Source organism: Miniopterus natalensis, chromosome 2 (genome assembly GCF_054644295.1).
Source record: "Miniopterus natalensis isolate mMinNat1 chromosome 2, mMinNat1.hap1, whole genome shotgun sequence".
NCBI classification, from domain to species: Eukaryota; Metazoa; Chordata; class Mammalia; order Chiroptera; family Miniopteridae; genus Miniopterus; species Miniopterus natalensis.
Window position 1 is genome coordinate 174,514,154 of NC_142082.1, and position 21,791 is coordinate 174,535,944.

The window sequence follows — 21,791 nt, forward strand, 5'->3', positions numbered from 1 at the left end:
TCTGGCAATGTGTTTATTCTAGATAGCCTGTGTGTGTGTGTGTGTGTGTGTGTGGCAATGTGTTTATTCTAGATAGCCTGTGTGTGTGTGTGTGTGTGTGTGTGTGTTTGGCAATGTGTTTATTCTAGATAGCGTGTGTGTGTGTGTGTGTGTGTGTGTGTGTGTGTCTGGCAATGTGTTTATTCTAGATAGCCAGTCTATGAAGTGGATGACTCTTTGAAATAAATGCCTTGGCAGTCAAACCTTAAGTTAGGCATTTGCATTACAAGAAGAATACACATCAGTTGTCAGGGTTTATGTGTACCCACCATGAGTAAGGTTCTGAGTAGTACCTACTAAGGGACACCGTATTGGTAAAAGTTCTGAAAAGTCTCAAAATATTAAAAGTTTTAAGCAATTGACATGACACAAATTAATCATTCTGTATTTACTCAGGAAAGCCCTTTCTTGGATCCCAGAAGAAGCCACATGAAGCACAGAGCCACAGCCATCTCCCTGCCCACGTGTTACATCAGTGAGAATTGAACCTTTGTTTCTGTAAACCACCGAGATTTTGGAGTCATCTGTTACCACAGCTTAACGAGGGAAAGCTAACTAATACAGTAGCCGTGTTTTTCATCATGCAAACTAGAGAAAGATAAAAAGCTATCTCCATTAAGTTATTTAATGAAGTCCTTGTACAAACACCAGTGACAACTTGAAAACCAATGAGACAAAAACTAGCTGTAAGCGCCACTGAGGAAAAACAGGAGTAGTCTGGAAGGTTATAAAGAAAACGATATGCCTGAATGGCACCTACCAACATAGACTTCAAACAATATTTTTTATATACCCAAACTAAAGCAGACAATGATTTACGTCAAGTTTTACATTTTACAAAGCAGTTTGACTATCAACTCCATTTACCGATTAGGAACCTGAGGCCCAAGAGGGTACAGTGGCCTGGACTCCCACGTTTTTTGATTCCACAGGCTCTTCAATTGCCCACGTCACGCTTGATGATTAATGCAAAACAGTTTTTAATCAAGATAAAATTTCTGGTGGAAAGGCCTGGATGACCCTGATTGCTCAGCCTAACAGCCCCACCTGCGCAGAGTCCCCAGAGGCCTTCCTCACTCATCACCCCCATCCCTGAAGATTCCGGGGCGCGGGCGGGGGCGGGAACGGCCAGAGCTTACGTCAGCACCGCGCTCCCGCTCCTCCATTTCTGTCCCCCACCCTTCCCGAAAGGCCAAGCGGCCAGAAGAACGCAGGCGCACAAACCTGATTGGGCTGTCCTGCGACACGTGACGCCCACACGTCGTGGGACTTGGCTCCCAACAGGCGGAAGCGCCCCGCAAAAGAGGGGTTTGCGCTGGGGGGAGGGGGGCCGGGGGCTTGGGGGAGGAGCCTGAGCGTGAGCCGCGGCCCCAGTTCTGCCAGCAATCGCGTCCAAGTGTCTGGTTCTTGTCGTACCGCTGCACGGGCGCCACGATAGCACAGCGACCAGTCACTCGCTCGCGTGGCAGGAGGAGCCGTTGGCGGGAGCGGCCGCGGGGAATGGAAGCGGAGAACGCGGGCAGGTAAGGCCGGGGCGGAGCGCCGCCCCTCCCCCCGCGCCCCTCGCGGCGGGGCGGCCGGCGGGCGCGCGCACGCACGCTGGGGTCTTAAAGGGCCGCCGCCGGTACAAAGGCCGGGCCGCGCGTGCGCGCTGCGGGCCTGCGTGGGCCCCGCTCTCCGGGCCGCTCTGACGGCGTCTGCAGCCGCGGAACCCCTCTGCAGGCCTTCCCGGCCTCTAGCTGGCCCTGAAAGGCGTTAGTAAGCAGCCAGCGGCCTCCTGTTGTATGTCTGGTTGCCATTCTTGGCCACACTTCCCTTCACCCCTCACTATCGTGCAAAGAGCTGTAAAGGCGGAGTCGCCCTTGTATCCCTGCAGGTGTCTCCGTTCCGGAGTCAGGTTCACTGTGGCCTCCTTCCCCGACGGTTTACTGGAAGCAGCGCCAGGGGCCACGAGGTGGGTTAATCCTAGGGCTCCTGAAATCTGAGATTGTGAAGAACACTCCCAAGAAGTCACCTGAAAATGTCTTGTAGTGGTCTTGGGGACGAACTTAAGGGTCTACTTTTAATATGTCCTTTGAGGAGGGTTACGTGCGTGGAAAAAACGCGTTGCAAAAGCAGAGATTTTGAGATTTGAACGGGCAGAAAACCAAATGAAAGAAGTTAGATACGGTCAGTAATAACAGGGTCTTTTTTACAGTGATGCTCCATTTTGGTATAAAATGCTGTTAAACCTGTGGAGAATTAACCTGACTCGGTGGCTCATGGGCGCCGAGCTTCACTCCTCTGGGCCTGTCCCTGCCTGTGGACAGGGCATCTCCGGAGGCCAGTTCTGAGTCCTGTGAATCCCTGTTAGGCGGAAGGGGTTAAGGAACCAAAATAGTCTCAGAGCTTAGGAAAGGAGGTGACACGCAGATAAAGTGGGAACTGTATCCTGAAGTAAAGGACTCCACTTCTTTCCCAGAAGAACTTTACGAAGAAAAGAATTCACCAGAACTTGTGGACATCACTCTCCCCTTTGCAACCTTCAGGTCAGAATGGAAACTTGGGTAGAGCCAACCATTAAGTGAGTTCCATGTCAGAAGAACTCATTCAGTATCTTATAAAGCAAAACAGTAGGTCTCTGGTGCAATGGTTAGCTCAAAACTGACTTAGATTCTGTCTTTATTTAATCCATAGAGATATAGATCATTTTTTTATTGACTTGCAAAACTTCAACCTCAGGAAATAAGGAGAATTCTACATTAATACGTAAGGAGTTTATCCTTGGGAATTCTGAAATGACAGGCCCAGGTAATCCCGAGAAAGTGGTTCTCTGTTACCCTTACTTTGTGCTAATCAAGGAATAGAATGGAGTGCTTTGTAATAATGACTTTGCCTTTTATTTTGGAAGATTAACTTCAAAACATTCAAAGACCCCTTGCCGGATAGCTCAGTTGGTTGGAGTGTTGTCCCGTACACTGGTGGTTTGCTAGTTTGATTCCTGGTTGGGGCACATATCTAGGTCGTGGGTTCCCCAGTCTGGTGCTTACAGGAGGCAACTGATGAATGTTTCTCACATCGATGTCTCTCTGTCTCTCTAGTCAATAAAAACATATCCTCGGGTGAAGATTAAAAAACAAACACATTCAAAGAAAAAAATTCCATGAATAAAAGATTCTTTAAAAAAGAGATGTTCAAGAGTCAGAACAAGCACTTACAGCCTAACCAGAGAGGAGATATTGAGGAAGAGGGCCAGTATATTTCTAAAGAGATCAAGCATGAAAAAGGGCATTCACCAAAGATGGAAATATGATGCCAAATAAAAAATGAATGGAAAAGTGTGACACAGACCACTGAGAAAACAGGAAAGATTAACCCTCAAATAAGATCAGGCTTTCTAGAAATGTTAAAGAGAGCAAGAAGAACTTTTTTAGTTAGATGTGGACCACGAGAAGGACAAGAAAGTCTGGGTTTTCTGCCTAGTTGACTGGCATGGCGTTAATAAGTGACACCATAAGCACTTACTTCTGATTTTGATTTTTCATCTCCTATGTTAAAAAAAATGATTGCAGACTGGAAATGGGGCATGAATGTCTGTAAAAGATTTAAAGCTCAGGATCAATGTGGACGTTTAAGAGAACTTTTAGCTGTTCTAGCAGAAATCATATTTCCTGGCCTGGATGAGTTGGATTTCAAGTGAGAAGCCAAATTGCAGCAGTCTATGAGAATTTGTAGACAACAGGAGAGGGGCCTGAAGCCTGAAAATAAATACACGTGTCCCTGTTTCTTCCAGAGGTGGCATTTGTCCTCTTAACATATGAACTTTGATCCTAAACAAAATGTTTACTTGTCTGTGGTTATTGAGCATGTTTAAAAGGAACTAGTCACCACAGGCTATAGTGTAGGTTCAGAAAAAAGCAAGACCTACCAAGTTAGGTCATCCCTTTTTAGATAAAGATACTAGACTAGACAACATCAGGAGGAGGATGACAGGAGGTACCTAAACTATTTAATCTCCTGCTGTTTTTATTATTGTTATGGCGAATTTATTACATACCAGGCACTGTTCTAAGTGTTTTGCGTGTGTTAACTAATTTAATTCTCATAACCAGTGAATTAGGTCCAACTATTCCCATTTTACAGATGTGGAATCTGGGACATAAAGAGGTTAAGGAACTTGCCTACAGAGCTAGTAAATGGCAGAGCTGAAATTTGAGACCAGGCAGTGTGGCTTCAAAGTTGGCCTCCCTAACAACTGTGCCATTCCACTTTTTTTTCTTTTGTGTTTGTGTGTGGGCAGATGAAGATGGGCTGATAGCAGTCTAATTAGGTGAAATAAAAACTGGCTTGGTACTGAAAAAGTCAAGGGCAGGCTGAAGAGAGGTGTGTATTATGTGCCATTTACTACTACCCCAACTTTGTTCTTTTCAGAAGTTTGACAACTTAAAGGCACTGATGAAATGATAAAATTTGTCTGTGACCTAACTCTGGGACCGGTTTGTGGAACTGATAGGTTGAATCAGAATCCGGATCAGTCCCAACTGGCTGGAATGGTGAATCATCTTTTACAAAAAGAGGTGCAATCCTTTGCTTAGGTGTGGAAAACCCAATAATACAAGTGTGAGATGAGGGAGAAGTGATAAAAGGGCAGTTTCTGTTGATGGTGAACTCAGTATGAATCAGCTATATTCTGTGAGTGCCGGTAAAGCTCATGTATTGGGTTCTGTGATGTGTCTCTAGAATGAGGAAGTTGATAGCCCTCCTCAGTTTCAGGACGATGAGGCTGTATCTGAAGTATTTTTATTTTGCTTGCTTCTGAGGATCAAAAATGACCAAATAGTGAGGAAACTCGAAATCATACTATATGAAGAGGCGTTAAATAAACTGGGGACTCTGGCTTATTCTGTATCTTTGTGTTTACGGTTTCTAGTAGACTGTGCACAGCAAGTACCCAGCAATGCATGGTAAAGACACTTCTGCTTAAGCAGTGCTGAATGTAGTCTTTAAATAGTTATGATGGTGTTCCATCATAGTTTACATAACCAGTCCTTTTAATTTGAGCATATGGATTATTTAGCATTGATTGTTATTTATTCAGTGTTGCATATGCTTGTTTAAATTTTTTTAATTGATTTTAGAGGGAGGGAGGGAGGGAGAGAGAGAAACATCCATGTGAGAGAGCAACATCCATGTGAGAGAGAAACATCAGTCGGTTCCCTCCTGTACGTGCCCCAACCAGGAATCGTATCCACAACCTGGGTATGTGCCCTGACTGGAAAACGAACCCATAACCTGCCAGTGTATGGGACAACACTCAAACCAACTGAGCCACACTGGCCACGGCTGTGCTTGTTTAAATGAAGATAATAAAATGTTGCTGCAGACTGAATGTTTGTGTTCTTCCAGAATTCATATGTCGAAACCTAATCGTCAAGGTGATGGTATTTGGAGGTGGGGGTGGGGGAGGTGATTAGGTCACGAGGGCAGAGCCCTCCTCAGTGGGATGGTGCCCTTACAGAAGAGGTCCCGAGAGAGATCACGCTTTCTGCCTTATGAAGATACAGGGAGAAGGCGGCCCCGTATGAACCCAGAAGCGGGCCCTGGCCAGACTCTGAACCTGCTGGTGCCTTGACAGCGCACTTTCTAACCTCCAGAACTGAGAAATAAATACTTGTTCATTACCAACCCAGTCTGTGGGCTTTTGTTGTAGTGGCCCAAACGGACTAAGACAGGTGTATTCAGAAAGAGCAACTTAAATCTTTAAAATAGTGGAAAATAATTGTGGGTTAAAGAGGTTGGAGTTGTTCCCTTTAGAGAAAACCTTAAGGAGTTAGTTTTTTGAACTGCAGCAAATCTGAATTAACTGGATTCTTCAGTCAGCTGTGTGTGTGTACACATGTATGCATGCGTGTTTGTTTTGAGAAAGATTGTTGGAAAATACACAGTTCATCAGGATAAACACAATTTATCAATTTCAGACAGCTGTAAAAACCAACCCTTTGAGCACTGCTGTTCAAAAGAAAGGGAGTGCACGTGGAGGCTAGGAGAGAGGACGGGGTGAGCGGCAGGAAAAGGAGACAGGTAGCACCCAGCAGGTGGGGACAACTGGAAATGATAGGGCGTTATAGAAAATCAGGGAGTTATAGAAAATAAAAGCTTCGGGGTGTGTCTGGAGCCTGGACAGATTTGGTCCTATATTCTACGCATTCTCCGTATATGTAGAAATCACTGAATCTCGCCTCTCATTTTCATGGTGAGGGAACTGAGCTCCTGCGAGGATGAATGCCTTGACTAGGTGCTCTTCTGTAGCTCTTCCTCTCCTACAGAGACAATTACTCAAACATTGCAGAATTCTGAGTTATGAAGTGGCACTTACCATATATAAATACAACAAACGTATTTAAGAGACAGTTTTACATTTAGGATGAAAGAAGTTTATGCTGCTTACAAACTGAACTAGTATTAAATAAAAGACAATAAGCCCAGCCGGCCATGGCTCAGCAGTTGAGCATCGATCTAGGATCCAGGCGATCGGTTGCGGGTTCGATCCCTAGTCAGGAGCGTGCAGGAGGCAGCCGATCAATGACACTCATTATTGATGTTTCTATCTCTCTCTCTCCCTCTCCCTTCCTCTCTCTGAAATCAATAAAGATATATTTTAAAAAGTAATAATAAAAAAATAAAAGACAATGAGATTGTCCAGAGCTCTTTAGTTTCCTAGCATTCAAGTTCGTGAAGGTTTTTGCACAGATGTCATGCTTTTTTCTGCCAAGTAACAAGAATGTGGTGATCCACCCTCTTTCCTTTTGTTCTGGCTGTCAGGAAGCTGTAAGATGACCAGGCTGAATTTAACACTTAGAGACAGTATATTACCTCAGAACGTACACATTCTGGTTTCCATAGCTTTACTTTTTCCTTTCTATTCTAATTTAACTTACTGTGAAGTGCCAGAGATCATTTTTAGGAGATCAAAGGACACATTAAGAGAAATTTCTAGATTTCTTTCAAAATGGATATATAAACTAAGACTCCAGATATTTTTCTTCATTATTTTTCACTTCAGTCAACTGATTTGGAAAATATTAATTTTCAATTTCCGAGCCCTAGAATTTCTGAAGATCCTTATGACCCCCTAAATATGCTAAGGGAGCCGCATTTTGGAAATTTATTTTTTAAAGTTCAGAATCCTCTTGTAGTGTGAATAATGTCTTCCTAATTTTTATGTGATTTAAGTTTGAATTTTTATTTTTAAAAATTTTATTTATTGATTTTAGAGAGAGAGGAAGGGAGCTAGTGGGGGAGAGAGAGAAACATCAATTTTGTTGTTCCACGTATTTGTGCATTGATTGGTTCCTTGTATGTGCCCTGACCAGGGATCAAACCCACAACTTTGGCGTGTTGGGACAATGCTCTAACCAACTGAGCTACCCGGCCAGGATTTAAGTTTGGATTTTTGTTAAGTACTCAAAATGGAACACATCTGTTGAACTCAGAGTGGCAGCAAAAAGCATGAGGGAGGAGGTTGCCTTCCTGACAGTGTGACAGACTAAGAGCAGACCTCGTGCATTCTTTGGCCACTCATTTATTGTGACCACGTGTCTTCACTTTTATATATTCCAGCTGAAAGGGGCTGTCAGCCTCTCAGAAACTGCCACTGGTCACAGCCAGAAGTTACATTGCGTTTTACTAGGATTTCCAGAGAGTAAACTTCACATGATCTCGCAATGTACCCTAGCCTTACCCAGCTCCTCATTAGAATATTTAAATCACAAGTATTGAACAACTAGTGTTTTGACAATTTTTAAAAAGAGCTACTAATAGCAGTAAAGAAAAGTGTGAAAAGAGAAGACGTTTTACTATGTGCAGGGCTTGATCTAAGCACCTCTCTTCACTTTTACGTTTAACTTCTAGTCCTTGGCTACATGTTTTCCCTCTGTGTGGCCTTAGTTTACAATACTGTTTCAAGTGGAATACTTTTCCACTTGAAAACATATTAAATGTTTTCTTTGCTTTTATGGAGTATCAGTACATTTACTTTCTAGGAGCTGCATAGTATTCTCTCATGGTAATGTTTCGTAAATCATTGCATTGTCTTTATTTTTTTATATAATTTGAACACAAATGTTTAAAGAAATAAATTCTTAAGATATAGTTTAATACCGACCTCTCTTACTAATTCTTAACCTTTTTATTTGTTTTTTAAAATACGTTTTTATTGATTTTTGTTTTTTAGAAAGAGAGGAAGGGAGAGAGTGAGAGAAACATCGACCAGCTGCCTCCAGCACGCCCCCTGCTGGGGACTGAGCCTGCAGCGTGGGCATGTGCCCTGACCGGGAATCGAACCAGCGACCTCTCGGTATATGGGACGACTTCTGAGCCACACCAGCCGGGGCACTGATCTTTTTTGGGGGAGGGGTTGCTTCTTTGTTTTATTTTGTTTGTTTGTTTTAGGAAATCTCCCAGTGCTGGTATTTTAACTCTGAACCAAGCCTGGTGGACTAGAGCAGAGGTTTCCTCATAGGCCACAGAAGAGGAAGGTGCAGGATGTGACCAAAGGCCGCCCTCTTCATACACATGGGTAGAGGAAGCAGGTCCTTTCTGCAGCGGGGGAGGAGTCAGAGAGGACAGAGCTGAGACGTGTGGTTTCTGCAGCCCCACTTAGCAAACAAGCTGGGGCTGGGCACAGGGATAGAAAGCATAGAGCCTACAGTTAACAATGTTGCATTGCACAGGGCACTTAATTCTTAACCTTTAAAATCAATTTACCCTGAAAGATAGCTTGATGTTAAAGCACCTCTCCAGCAGTTCATCTACTGGAAAAACAGGATTGAGCCCGTTTTTCTTTGCAAAGCTCACATTCTAGCTCAGCCACCCGTGGGTAGACCCTTGCCTTGTGCCTGTCTCAGCCTTTTACGCTTTTAGTTTGCTTTCTTTTACAACCACTTTATTGAGATAAGATTTATGAACTATAAAGATGACCCACTTAAAGTGTGCTAGTTTGTCTTTAAATTTCTGCTTTCTGAGCTCCCTGTCTCCTTTCTCCACGTGCGAAAAGAAAGAACCCTAGTAAGTGGAGTATCTAGCCGCAGAACATGACTTTTCTCTCCAGATAGTAAACGGCATTCATCTGCTTTACTTCCTAGTGTTCCCTTCCTCCTGCAGATCGAGTGGCATTATTTGGCTTTAGTGTAACTTGAGTTTCATAAGATGTGTTTACTTCCCTAGCTTTGTGCTGATGGCAACAGCTTGAGATAGTGGTTTATGGTCATCCGAAATATTTTGGGGAAATTGTTTTCTGTGAAGGCCTCTGTTTCCTACATTGAACAGAACACTCTGAGCAAAGTTTAAGTCATGTTCAGCAGCAAGGTCTAGAGTGCATTTTTTCCGTAAATTCATAGACATTTATAAAATATTCATTTCTACTCTGTTTAGTGGCAGAAAAGCAAAAACCCAGCAACAACTAAAAAAACAGATCCAATGAATAAATAAGTAAACAGGCAAATAAACCAAAAGAGAGCTTTAGATTAGATTGAAGGAGGGGTGGGAATGGGGGATGTTAGTCAAAGGGCACAAATTTCCAGGGAAAGGGGATAAATGGTGATGGAAGGAGACTTGACTTAGGGTGGTGAACACACAATACAATATACAGATGATGTATTATAGAATCATACACCTGAAACCTATATAATTTTATTTACCTGCATCACTTAGTGTACAGCATCACTGTGCGGTTATTTACTTGAAAGTTGTGAAGAGAATAGATCTTAAACGTTCTCACTACAAAAAAGAAATACACTAATTATGTGACATGATGGAGGTGTTAGCTAAGGCTATGGTGGTAACCACTATACAATACAGAGTGGGGCAAAAGTAGGTTTACAGTTTGTATGGAAAATAATACAATAATTAAATAATAACAAGAATAAACTGTTTTGAGCACTCACACCCACAAACCTACTTTTGCCCTGCCCTGTACATAAGTGTATCCAATCACCATGTTGCATACCTTTAACCATGTTATAAGCCAATTTTATCTCAAAAGGGGAGGGGGGTCACACTAGGGGAGGGTTAGGTTGGAGGGAATCTTTGCAACAAGACGGCTGAACACTGAAGGTAGGAACACAGATTGTTTCCGTGTGCTGGTGCCTGTACGGGCTCGTGGGCCTTTCATGTCTCCCTACCAGAAAATTCCCATGATGTCATCTCAGAGAAAGCGCAGTCTGACTTGACAGGTAAGTTTTATTGATGGCACATCTCGTCATTAAACAGTGTGAGAGTGAATTAATGTTTGGTCAGTAGGCACTCATTAAAGGTTGGGTGAGTGTACAAATGAGAATAGATCTTCCTCCTCACTTCGCACCTGTTGTCAACTCTAAATAAATACTACAGTCTGGTTTTAAAATATTTGGATCCTGAAAAGATATTTACTGCTGATCATTTAAACTTACATTTGGGTGATTTTACCCTCTTATCTTGTATTGAATTGTTCTTTCAGCTTTTCCCTTCAGCAAGCTGAAGCTTTTTACGCGTTTCGGTTTCCACAAATGATGGCTGAGGCTCCTAACGGGGAAGTTATGGACACACAGCAGGTGCCAGCGGAAGTTCCAGAGCCAGCCCCTGCTCAGGAACCTGCACAAGGTAGTTTGCACCAGGAGAGTATAGAAAATTAGCTATTGGATTAGCTAACTTTTTTTTTTTTTTTAAATATATCTTTATTGATTTCAGAGAGAAGAAGGGAGGGAAAGAGAGAGAGAGAAACATCAGTGATGAGTCATCGATCGGCTGCTTCCTGCACCCCCCCCCCCCCCCCCACTGGGGATTGAGTCCACAACCCGGGCATGTGCCCTGACCGGGAATTGAACCGCAATCTCCTGGATCCTAGGTCAATGCTCAACCACTGAGCCACACCGGCTGGGCAGCCAGCTTATTTAAGAAAGGGTTTAATGATTAATCTTAGCTCTGTTTTAGTGTTAAAACGTTTAACTCCTTTTTTAAGTACTTAGTATGTTCCAGGCATTGTGATAGGCTTGGGGGAGTTGGAGAACATGGGTGCTGCCCTTGAGCATCTTATAATCTAGTAGGGGAAATAATAACACATGTCATGCCCAGCACATAAAGCAGTGAAGAGGGGCATAGGATGCTGTGAGAGCTCACGGGGTTGACACCTAACTCAGACTGAGGCTCAGAGGCCTATTCCCAGAGCTCAGAAACTCAAGGGTGAGGAGGCCTGATCCCCATGAAGAATGGGCTGGGGAATTTCAGGCGCGGGGAAAAGCATGCACAGAGCACAGACAAGAGGCACGACAGTTAAAAAACGGAGGTTTTGTCATTGGCGTCTGGGACATAGCAAAGACATGGTGAGAGATGAGGCTGGGTAGGGGGCAGTTGAAGCTTGTTTAACCTAAAAAATGTGTATCCTGGCCTAGCTGGTTTGCTCAGTGGTTAGGACACTGGCCACAGACTGAAGGGTCTCGAGTTTGATTCCAGTCAAGGGCACGGACCTCCGTTGCAGGAAGGCAACCGATCGATGCATCTCTCATGTCGATGTTTCTCTCCCTTCCACTCTCTGAGAGACACTGGGAAGAAATATCCTCTGGTGAGGATTAAAGAAAAAACAAAGTATATCCTATTCTGAAGGCAATGGGGATCTGTCGAGCGAATGTAAGCAGAGAGCGGCTTCAGTAAAATGGATTTTACAATGTCATCCTGGAACTAATTATAGAGGGTAGATTGGGCGGTAGAGAGCAAGCAGAACTGAGGCGAGGAGTGGGTTAGAGACCCTCTGGATAACCTGGGGACAGAATAAGGAGGACCCGAAGGGATGGGGAAGGACAGGATTAGGAGCTGCTCGTGAGGTAGAATTACGTGGCCCCAGAAATGGGTGTCGTGGGGGTGAGGGGGAAAGAGGAACCTGGAAGTAACCCCGGGCAGATGGGGGAGGAGGTACCATTCACCCAGGTAGAGAATTAGAATAGAGGGGAATGGATTTGGGGCCGGGGTGGAGAGAAGGTGATGATTTTCTCCAGTGCAGCAGACTGCATGAGAAATGTGCTCCGAGTTGCAGTGTGTGATTCCAGGAACACATCTCCCTCCACCACACTGGCAACACCCCTGCGCTTGACTCCTGTTTTTCTGGGCAGGCAGCACTAGGACTTCCCCAGCTACAAGCCATTAGAGGTGGCTCCCTTGGCATAGGGGTGGCTAAAGCAGTGTGAGGTAGGACGGGAAGCTAAGGTGGAGAAACGCAAATAGTAGTAGAATAGGGAGGAGCCTGAGAAATTATAAGCGATGTTAAAGAACTAAGGGTAAGAAAACCAAGGCTTCTAGTTGGATACTTCAGGACAGTGTTCGTGACCGGGGTGATTTTGCTCTCTAGGCACTTGTCATTGTCTGGAGACACCTTTGATTGTTGTGACTGGCATCTGTGGACAGGTGGGCAGAGGCCAAGGTTGCTGTTGAGTATAGAATGTTAATCATTCTATAATACACAGGACAGGCCCCCACAACCAGAAATTCAGCCTAAGATGTCAATAGCGCTGAGACTGAGAAACTCTGCTTTAGGTCCTGACATCAGATCCCTAGTCTTGCCTTTTGAAAAAATACTGCCAGCCAGAGATTGCATCCTCAGCACCTCTGAGGTCACCTCTGTGGCTGCGTGTGGAGCAGAATATATACTTACTCACAATCTCTAAAACAAGCACACAGGCCATTTGAGGCTTTCTACTGCTGGAGTTATGGGGAAGTTGAGTAAAATGTTTCCCTTCCTCCATGCTTTGCTATCTACTTATTCTTTCACTTGTTTACTTAACTATTTATATATTTACATTTAGAATTCCTATAAAATAGTACATAGATACTTTGTATCCATGGGGAGACCAAGATACCAGGTAAGCTTGTGTGGGACATCAGTCTGTGATTGTTATGCAACAGCCAGCAGAGGGAGGAGGGTAGGGAGTGGGGCCACATGAACCCCGTGCTAGGGTGAAACGAGGGAAGACGTTGGCGAGGAGACTGATGCTGGAAGTAGAGGAGAAAGGTGGAAAGGATGTGGAGAGGGGGCTTTTCTGGGAAAGCTGCCTGAAGTTTGTAATTACGGTTTTCTGCATCACATTCTGGAAATCACTGTTTCAGAGACTCCAAAGGGAAGGAAAAGAAAACCCAGAAAAACACAACCAAAAAAACCAGTGGAACCCAAAAAACCTGCCGAGCCCAAGAAATCTGCCAAGTCCACAAAATCAAAAGAAAAGCAAGAAAAAATTACAGACACGTTTAAAGTAAAAAGAAAAGTTGACCGTTTTAATGGTGTTTCAGAAGCTGAACTTTTGACCAAGACTCTCCCAGACATTTTGACCTTCAATCTGGACATTGTGATTGTAAGGATGTTTGTTCTCATTTGGTTTTGTAAATAATAGCATTGGTGGATTAACTTAACCTTTACCCTTGCAAATAATTTTGCAGAAAAGAACTGTTTCTAAGAATTCTTTTGGTAGTAAATGAGGTTACCCCTCATAAGGTTGTATTATTTGGGAGTGTTTAAGGGGGTGGGCTCCAGAGTGGGCTGTCTGCTGTCCATCCTGCCACATGGGTATGACCCTAGACAAGCCTTAACCTTCCTGAACACCAGTTTCCTCCTTGGTGAAACGGGTGATAATAGTACCTCCTTCATAGGGTTGCAATTAAATTAAATAATCCACGTAACTCCTTTAGACTTCTTGGCATCTGTGAGTTCTCCATACATGATAACGCTGATTTCAAACTTTGATTTTTTACTGTAATTGTAAGAAACTTCAGCATGCAAACAGCTGTGTGGGTGACATGGAATTAGCTGCTTGCCTGGAGTTGAGAAGCAAACTTGTGACTGGACCTGGGCTCCAACTGACTGATTGCTCCAGAACCTCTTTCTTTCCAGCCCAGTTGGGTAGGGCTTGGGATATGAGGGAATCAAACTGGTTTTTAAAAACCACAGCAAAACTTTCAATATGAAGGAAATTCCTTTCCTCAGAATGGTATACTTTGTTCAGGTAAAGACTAGGTAGTTGATAAACAATACTGCTTATGATGGCAGATTAAATTTTTATTTTAATAAATTCAGTTTTGTCCACCACTCCACAGAAGCCCTAAGGCTTAAACCCTACTAAAATGTATACATTTTTTTTTAGATTGGCATAAACCCAGGACTGATGGCCGCTTACAAAGGGCATCATTACCCTGGACCTGGAAACCATTTCTGTAAGTAGTTACTTTTTTATTATTATTTTACTTTTAAACTAGATATCTTTGTTAGTAGTTTGGGGTTTTTTAAAAACAAAATTGTGTTTTTAATATGAGAGATTGTATATATATAAATATACATACATTTGCTCTGTGTGTGTATATACAGAAAAGGTTTGGAGTGACATGTCACTTAGCATTTTGGTTTATGAGAGTCGAGGGGCATGAAAAGGATGACTTCCTCTTTTGCTTGAATTGTTTCAAGTGAGTTTTACTACTTTTTTAAAGGATTGTTTTTAAGTTATCTACAGACGTAGCAATAGTACATCATTGTACCAGTGCAGAACACTGACCTTGCCCAATTTCTGCTGATCACGTTTCCTAGGAGAGATGGAATACTTGATCATTGCCAGTCCAGTTAAGTGCTATAACTGGGGACATGCTCTACAGATACTTCGTGTGCAGCAGAAAATAGCATCAAAACCTTCATACTAGAGTGAGCTTTAAAACCAAGTGTGACTACTGTTGTATTGTCCTGCGTACAAGGTTTCTCATGCCTAACAGAGCGAGGCATGCTGTAGGCCCTCAGGACATGCTAGCTGATTATCTAAGAGTAACACGAAACACAGTTAGGGTGAATGATAGTAATGTGTTTTTGGAATGAATAGCATATTGTCTCCATTATTAAAACTTTTTTTTTTCTAGAGAATTTTCAGCTTTTCATTTCTCCACTGTCAAGGTGTTTGAATGTCCTGAGTTCATCAGAGTATGTTTATCTGTTGGAGGTATTCTGGGGCAGGTGGTGATACCACCAGTTATTGGAAAGGAGAACTGTTTCAGAGTTTCCTACACTGACTAGCTGGGTACTCTCAACAGGCATTTACCTTAACCCTCTATGAAAAGGGAATAATAATAGTAATATCTCATAAAATAATTAGTATAATTGAGATATTACGTGCAAAGTGTTTAGCATAGTACCTAGAATATAGTAATTGCTTGGTATGGTAATTGACCTATGTTATAATCTGTTGGGTTTTTTAAATTTCAAGAATAGGATATAGGCTAACACATCAACTCATAGAGCAGGAACCTTTGACCTTCTGTGGAAATAAACTGTCTTTTTCACAGGGAAGTGTCTGTTTATGTCAGGACTGAGTGAGGTCCAACTGAACCATATGGACGATCACACTTTACCAGGGAAGTATGGTATTGGATTTACCAATATGGTGGAAAGGACAACACCAGGCAGCAAGGATCTTTCCAGGTGATTACATAACATTTATTTATATAGGTCAGAACCCTGATTACGCTGGTGCCTCATACACTCTAGGAATACCGTATGTGCTAGTTCAGGCTGGGCCTAACAAACAGTATGTGAATTGGTCTTTCATTGAGAGCTCTGTAAATTTAGTATATTATAAATATCACCATACTTATATTTTGATGACCTTTTAATTTAATTTTAGTAAAGAATTTCGTGAAGGAGGGCGTATTCTTGTGCAGAAGTTACAGAAATATCAGCCACGAATAGCAGTGTTTAATGGAAAATGTAAGGTTCGCTTTTAAATTTTATATGTTTTCTTTACTAACATTATGGGCAATGTAAATATGTTTGTGTTTCATTTTAGGTATTTATGAAATTTTTAGTAAAGAAGTTTTTGGCGTAAAGGTTAAGAACTTAGAGTTCGGACTTCAACCCCATAAGATCCCAGACACAGAAACTGTAAGTCCTTAAAGTTACATTTGTAAATCAGCTAAATATGAATTTTCTTCTAGCTAGTTTACCTTTTTTATTCGTTCTATCCATTGTAATTTATGCCATGAAAAGAAAAACACTGTATTTTGTTGAATAATATGTATATATCAACTTAAACTAATAGTTATAAATTAATTTAGATACTGATATATTTTTGTTAGAAAAAGGAAACATTTGTCAGATAAATGTCTTAATGGTGTTATGTTACTTGGCTAAATATTAAGAGGACCTGGCTTACATACTACATTTAAAATACATTTAATGGGATATTCTTATCAAATTCAAGTTGGTTAGCCCTTACTCAGTTGTGAAACAGACATATAAATATAGGCATCCTGATTAGTAGAACTATAAGTGCCGCTCTTATATGTATTAGCCCACTTTTGTTTGAGAGCCATATAAATAGTACAACCCAGTTGCAGACACATGCAGCCAACGTGACTGGCACACAGTACTATTGTCTTACACATAAAGGCGTCATGCAATAGTACAGTGGTTTTCAAACTATGATTTCTGCAGACAGTTTGGTTCAAATTTTTCTTCTTAAATATAGTTTTTGAAAATATGGTTTTATTGATTTTAGAAGGAGGAGGAGAGAGAAACATGGATCACTTGCCTCCCGTACGCAACCTGACTAGGGACCGAACTCACAACCAGGGCGTGTGCCCTGACTGGGAATATAATGGGTGAATTTTGGTGCACAGGACGGTGTTCAACAAGCTGAGCCATGCTGGCCAGGGCTTATAGTTTTAAGTTTTGTTTACAACTTTTTACAAAACAACACCCATGCACAGACCCATGTGTTACAGAGAGCATTTTAAATGATAGAGAAGCCACTGTGCTGATAGGTTTTTATGGAAACCTCAGAATAGTTTCTGCCACCTACATATATCTGACCTTCTGCTTTTTAAATTTCTTCAGTTTTTAACTTGTTGTAAATATGTGATTGATAAAGTAGATTGTAGCAGTGGTCTTTCTTTAAATTGAGGCCTATCCTTGTCTGCTCGGGTAAAATTGTACATATGAGTTTGGTACTTCCTTTTGAGTTCTGCATGACTGTCCCTTAGATGCCAGGTGAGGCTCAGGCATGTGAGCTGCATGGATATGTGATCATAGTAGTGCAGTAGTAAGTGAACTTAAATCATATCATAGGTAGTTTCAGTTCTTAAAATGAGCTGTGAGTACATTTATTTTTAAAATTTATTCTTTATCATGAAATATTCACTTATTGGTACGGTTGGTGATTCAGCTTTGAAACAAAAAGAAAATTCTCCTTTTTCAGATTTCTGGATCACTTTAGTCGAAGAATATTTTGAGATTGGAAAATGTGCTGTTACAAACCTGGTAGCATTTGCACCTACATATCACTGTTTCATAAACAAAACAAAATAATAATTTTTTTTTTCTGTAATATGTGATAAGGAGGACAATTTAAAAATCGCAATAATTGCCCAGCCTGCTTGGCGCAGAGGTTGAACATTGAGGTTTAATCCCGGAGATCGAGATTAGATTCCCGGTTCAGGGCACATGCCCGGGTTGCAGGCTTGATTCCCCAGCAGGGGGTGTGCAGGAGGCAGCCAATCAGGGACTCTCATCATTGATGTTTCTCTCTTTCCCACTCCCTCTCCTTTTCTCTCTCTGAAATCAATAAAAAATATATTTAAAAAATAAAATAAAAATCACAGTAATTGTTTCCCTGGCGGTGTGGCTCGGTTGATTGGAGCATCATCCCATATACTGAAAGGTTGTGGGTTTGATTCCAGGTTGTGGGTTTGATCCCCAGTTGGGGCACATGTGGGAGGCAGCTGATCTATGTTTCTCTTTTGCATCGATGTTTCGGGTGAGGATTTTAAATATATACACACACATACATATATATATCTGGCAAAAATTGTCATTGGAAATTCCATAATATGCAGTTTCACTCTTTTATGTATAAGAGATATGTTGTTAGAAGTTTTGTTATGCTCTGTGCAGAACAGTTTGTCACCATTATCCAAAATGATAAATGCAAATATCTTTCTCCCTAGCTATTCCACTTTTAGGAATTTATCCAACACATACTCTAAATTAAATATGTACAAAGTTTTTTACAGCTTACAATATTAAAAGATGGGAAACAACCTACATCCCCACAGTTTGGCTCTGGCTAAATAAATCTGAAAATGGAAGGGCTTTTTGCTCTGACATGGAATTCTCTCACAAGCAAGGTGCAGTATGGAGAACAGAGCATGCTACCATTTGTGGGTGTTTTAAAAGGGGTGAGGGAGAATATTTACTCAGACACATTTGCTTGTATAGTTGTTGGACTTCCTCTGAGACTGGTGACCTTCATTGCCCTTGAGGAAGAGAGTTAGGTGGACAGAGACAGAACTGGGAGGGAAGGCTGCATTGTAAACTTACATGGCCTTTTCTACCTTTGCAGTTGTGAGCCACATAGTTGAAAAGACTGTTCATTGATAGATGAACACGGGAGGGGGAAAAGCCCTTGTTTTTGATTATTAACTTTGTAATATGTAAATATTACAAATTTGAACTCAAACACAACTGCTTTTATTGATCTTACATATATTGCTATGTGGTCAGTATCAAGTTATTAACCCAAAGATAATAGATTTCCATAACTATGAATTTTGATTCTAGCTCTGCTATGTGATGCCATCATCCAGTGCAAGATGTGCTCAGTTTCCTCGAGCCCAGGACAAAGTTCATTACTACATTAAGCTGAAAGACTTAAGAGATCAGTTGAAAGGCATTGAACGAAACACAGATGTTCAAGAAGTTCAGTATACATTTGACCTACAGCTTGCCCAAGGTGTGTCACTGTTATTGCTCCCTGTTTTCATTCTATGTATATATACACTACAGAAAGTGTGCTGTGGATTTAAAAGCAGGAGAAAAGAAGGCAGTTATATTTGCAGCCAGAGTGCTCTGATAATGGCTGTTAGTCACGGTTTAAACCTCCTTTTACTAAGGTCTTCCATCTACGTTGGTGCTCCTACAGATGTTGAGGATACAAGAAACAGTATAACCCACCTAAAATGAAATCTCACAGGCTGTAACAGTTCCAATGAGCTAATGTAGTATATGTTACAAAGAGTGCAAAAGATTATGTATAGCAAAAGATGTATTTCCATGCATGAACATTCAAGTAAAAGATTCCTTCATCATGAGTCCTGAATAAAGCTGTTTTGGAAAATTGTTGTACAAAATCGATTTTAAATCCCTTTCACCCTCCTCACAGAGGATGCAAAGAAGATGGCTGTTAAGGAAGAGAAATACGACCCGGGTTACGAAGCAGCATATGGTGGTGCTTATGGTGGGGATCCGTGCAACAGTGCACCTTGCAGCTTCTCTTCGAATGGGCTAAGTATGTCCCTCCCTATGTTTGTCCTTTCAAAGACTTGCTGTTGTCAGGATTGGGGGGGGTAAGCTCTTTGAAAAGGGTACATTATTGAAGAATGAGAATTATAAAAGAAAACTCTGGTTAGTGACATAGAGAAAATGGTTATTTAATGTTTACCTGTGCAAATGTACGGCTCGTTTTCTGTAGTCACTAACTGTAGTAAGTCATCTTAGTCGCGTTTTCCCCCTTGAATAACAAGTGAGGATTTATTAGTCCTGCATCTGAAAATAAAACAGAAACTCACTGTATTCAAGAAACTTGCTTAACTATTACAATAACAGCTCTCCTTCAGTGGACAGTTAACATCTCCTAATTTGATCATTTAAAGCTTTTAAATGGAATAAACTAACACTCTCCCCCCTGCTCCCCCGCAGCTGACAGTGGAGAATCAGCCTTCGGTGATGTTCCAAACGGGCAGTGGATGGGCCAGTCGTTTACAGACCAGATTCCTTCCTTTCATAACCACCATGAGACGCAAGAGCAGGAGGAAGGAAACCATGCTTAAGCACGGTGCTTCCCAGCTCAGCTCAGATGCTGCAGTTTTAATGCAGTTGTCAAGAAGTGGCCCTCAGTTTGCTAACTGAAGTGTTTTACGAGTGTTTTCCTCTGGTGATGTAACCATAGTACAGTTGTGTGGTAGAATCAACTGTATGAACCTGTGTAGTTTGGAAGGGACATTTAGGATTTTTTGTATATGAGTTTTTATATTTGAATTAGCCATCATTCCAGCATTTTATAGAGCCTTTTTCATTTATGAAGAAATTGATTTTCTTTTGGGAGTCACTTTTAATGTGTAATTTAAAAATGCAGCAGTCTCTATATTTGATTATAAATTGTGCATAAACCTAGATATACCATTATCCCTTTTATGCCCAAGAAGGGCATGCTGATAATAAGAATTACCACTGGAAAAGAGGCACAAGTGTTCATTTTCATGCAAATTACGCCTCAGTGGCATCGTCACACTCAGACCTCTTTACCACTGGTGGTCGTTTGTGAGGGCTGCTCACTAGTTCTCATGTGGAGCATGGCCTTGCAGCGGCAAGACTGACCCGGCCTTACCCGACAGGGATTGAACCCTGGCATCGGCCTCCTCGCCCCGCGTGTTAATCCTCTAATAGGCAGACACTTCTGCTGGGATGGTGTACTCCAGAGAATGCAGTAGACCTTTTAAATTTTGTTACTTCGTCTGTGTTTTACTTGAGAGACATATACGTGATAGGGAAGGAACAGAATTTCTCTTTCGATATCTCCATCACCATTGTCCTCAGCTTTAAGGATGTAACATAACAAGTGAGAAATGAACTTTCAGGCTGAGTACAAAATGCTGGAGGTGTTTGATAATCGTATTTAAACTGGTGCTTTATGTACATGAGATGTACTAATATAAATAAGAGAAATTTTCTTGCTAGTTAAATCTAATAAGCCAGTAATTTAAGAATTATTTCTGTACATCATTGTTCTTTGTTACTGTGGACTAAGTTAACCTTACGGCAAGGTTAGTTTAAAGTAATGTACCTTTGTGATCTTCTAATGCATTTTCCAAGGTGCTACAAATAGTCCAGACTGCTGGGCCTGGCAGATACAAAGCTGGGTATTTGGAAATGCCATTTGCATTTACTCCTGATCACTTATACCCAAGGAGCATGCTTTTCCATATGAAAATATTTATCAGGTGGTCTTTTTCGTCTAAAAGGTTATTATATGGCCTGTTCCTTTTTTATAGTAAGAGAAACAAATTCTTGTTGTGAATCTTAACATGCTCTTTAGCTGTGGCTGTGATGGGTTTTATCTTTAGTCTAGATCAAGCTGTGTAAAAGTCATTCATGTGATTTGAATCATGTACTGTACTGCTGTTTACATGGATGTTTTGTGCGGGTGCTTTGAAGTGCCTTGCATCAGGGACTTGGAACAATTGAATTATTTTTTCATGGAACTGTGTAAAGCATGGAACTAGGTATTGCTTTGGTATATAATAATTTGTAGCCTTACAATAGATTTTTTTTATTTAAGTGGAGATAAAAAACCAACTTTTAAATTATGGACGACACTTACTAGAGAATGGGTTTGAGGATTTTCCAAGCATACAACAACGATGTTTTCTCATTAAATATGACAGGTAGTAAATGTTGATATACGTATACATGACAATATGAGACTTTTTCATGAAATAATATTGAAAGTTTTTAAATTCCTTTGAAAGTCTGATGGTTTTTACAATTAAAAATATCAGAACAATTATCCTCATGCTGCAGGCGTTTCTGTATCAAGGCTTATTGGTGTTCTTTCGCCCTTTAAACCTGAGAGCAATTTACCTTCTATCGTATTTAACATACAGAATACCACATTTGGTGAAAATCATTAAAAAATCTGTGACTATTTTATTTTTTAAAAATATCT

The 21,791-nt window shown here is 41.4% G+C and overlaps 1 protein-coding gene across 1 annotated transcript; it reads left to right on the forward strand.

The window, feature by feature from the left end:
• Positions 1-1,478: 1,478 nt before the first annotated feature.
• On the forward strand, positions 1,479-20,209 carry TDG (thymine DNA glycosylase). Its single transcript, XM_087814863.1, has 10 exons — positions 1,479-1,562; positions 10,514-10,656; positions 13,150-13,391; positions 14,178-14,247; positions 15,358-15,493; positions 15,696-15,778; positions 15,858-15,952; positions 18,629-18,800; positions 19,230-19,355; positions 19,766-20,209. Exons 1-10 carry the CDS (start codon positions 1,540-1,542, stop codon positions 19,894-19,896), a joined length of 1,221 nt encoding a protein of 406 aa, XP_087670989.1. The 5' UTR covers positions 1,479-1,539; the 3' UTR covers positions 19,897-20,209.
• The last annotated feature ends 1,582 nt before the right edge of the window (positions 20,210-21,791 follow it).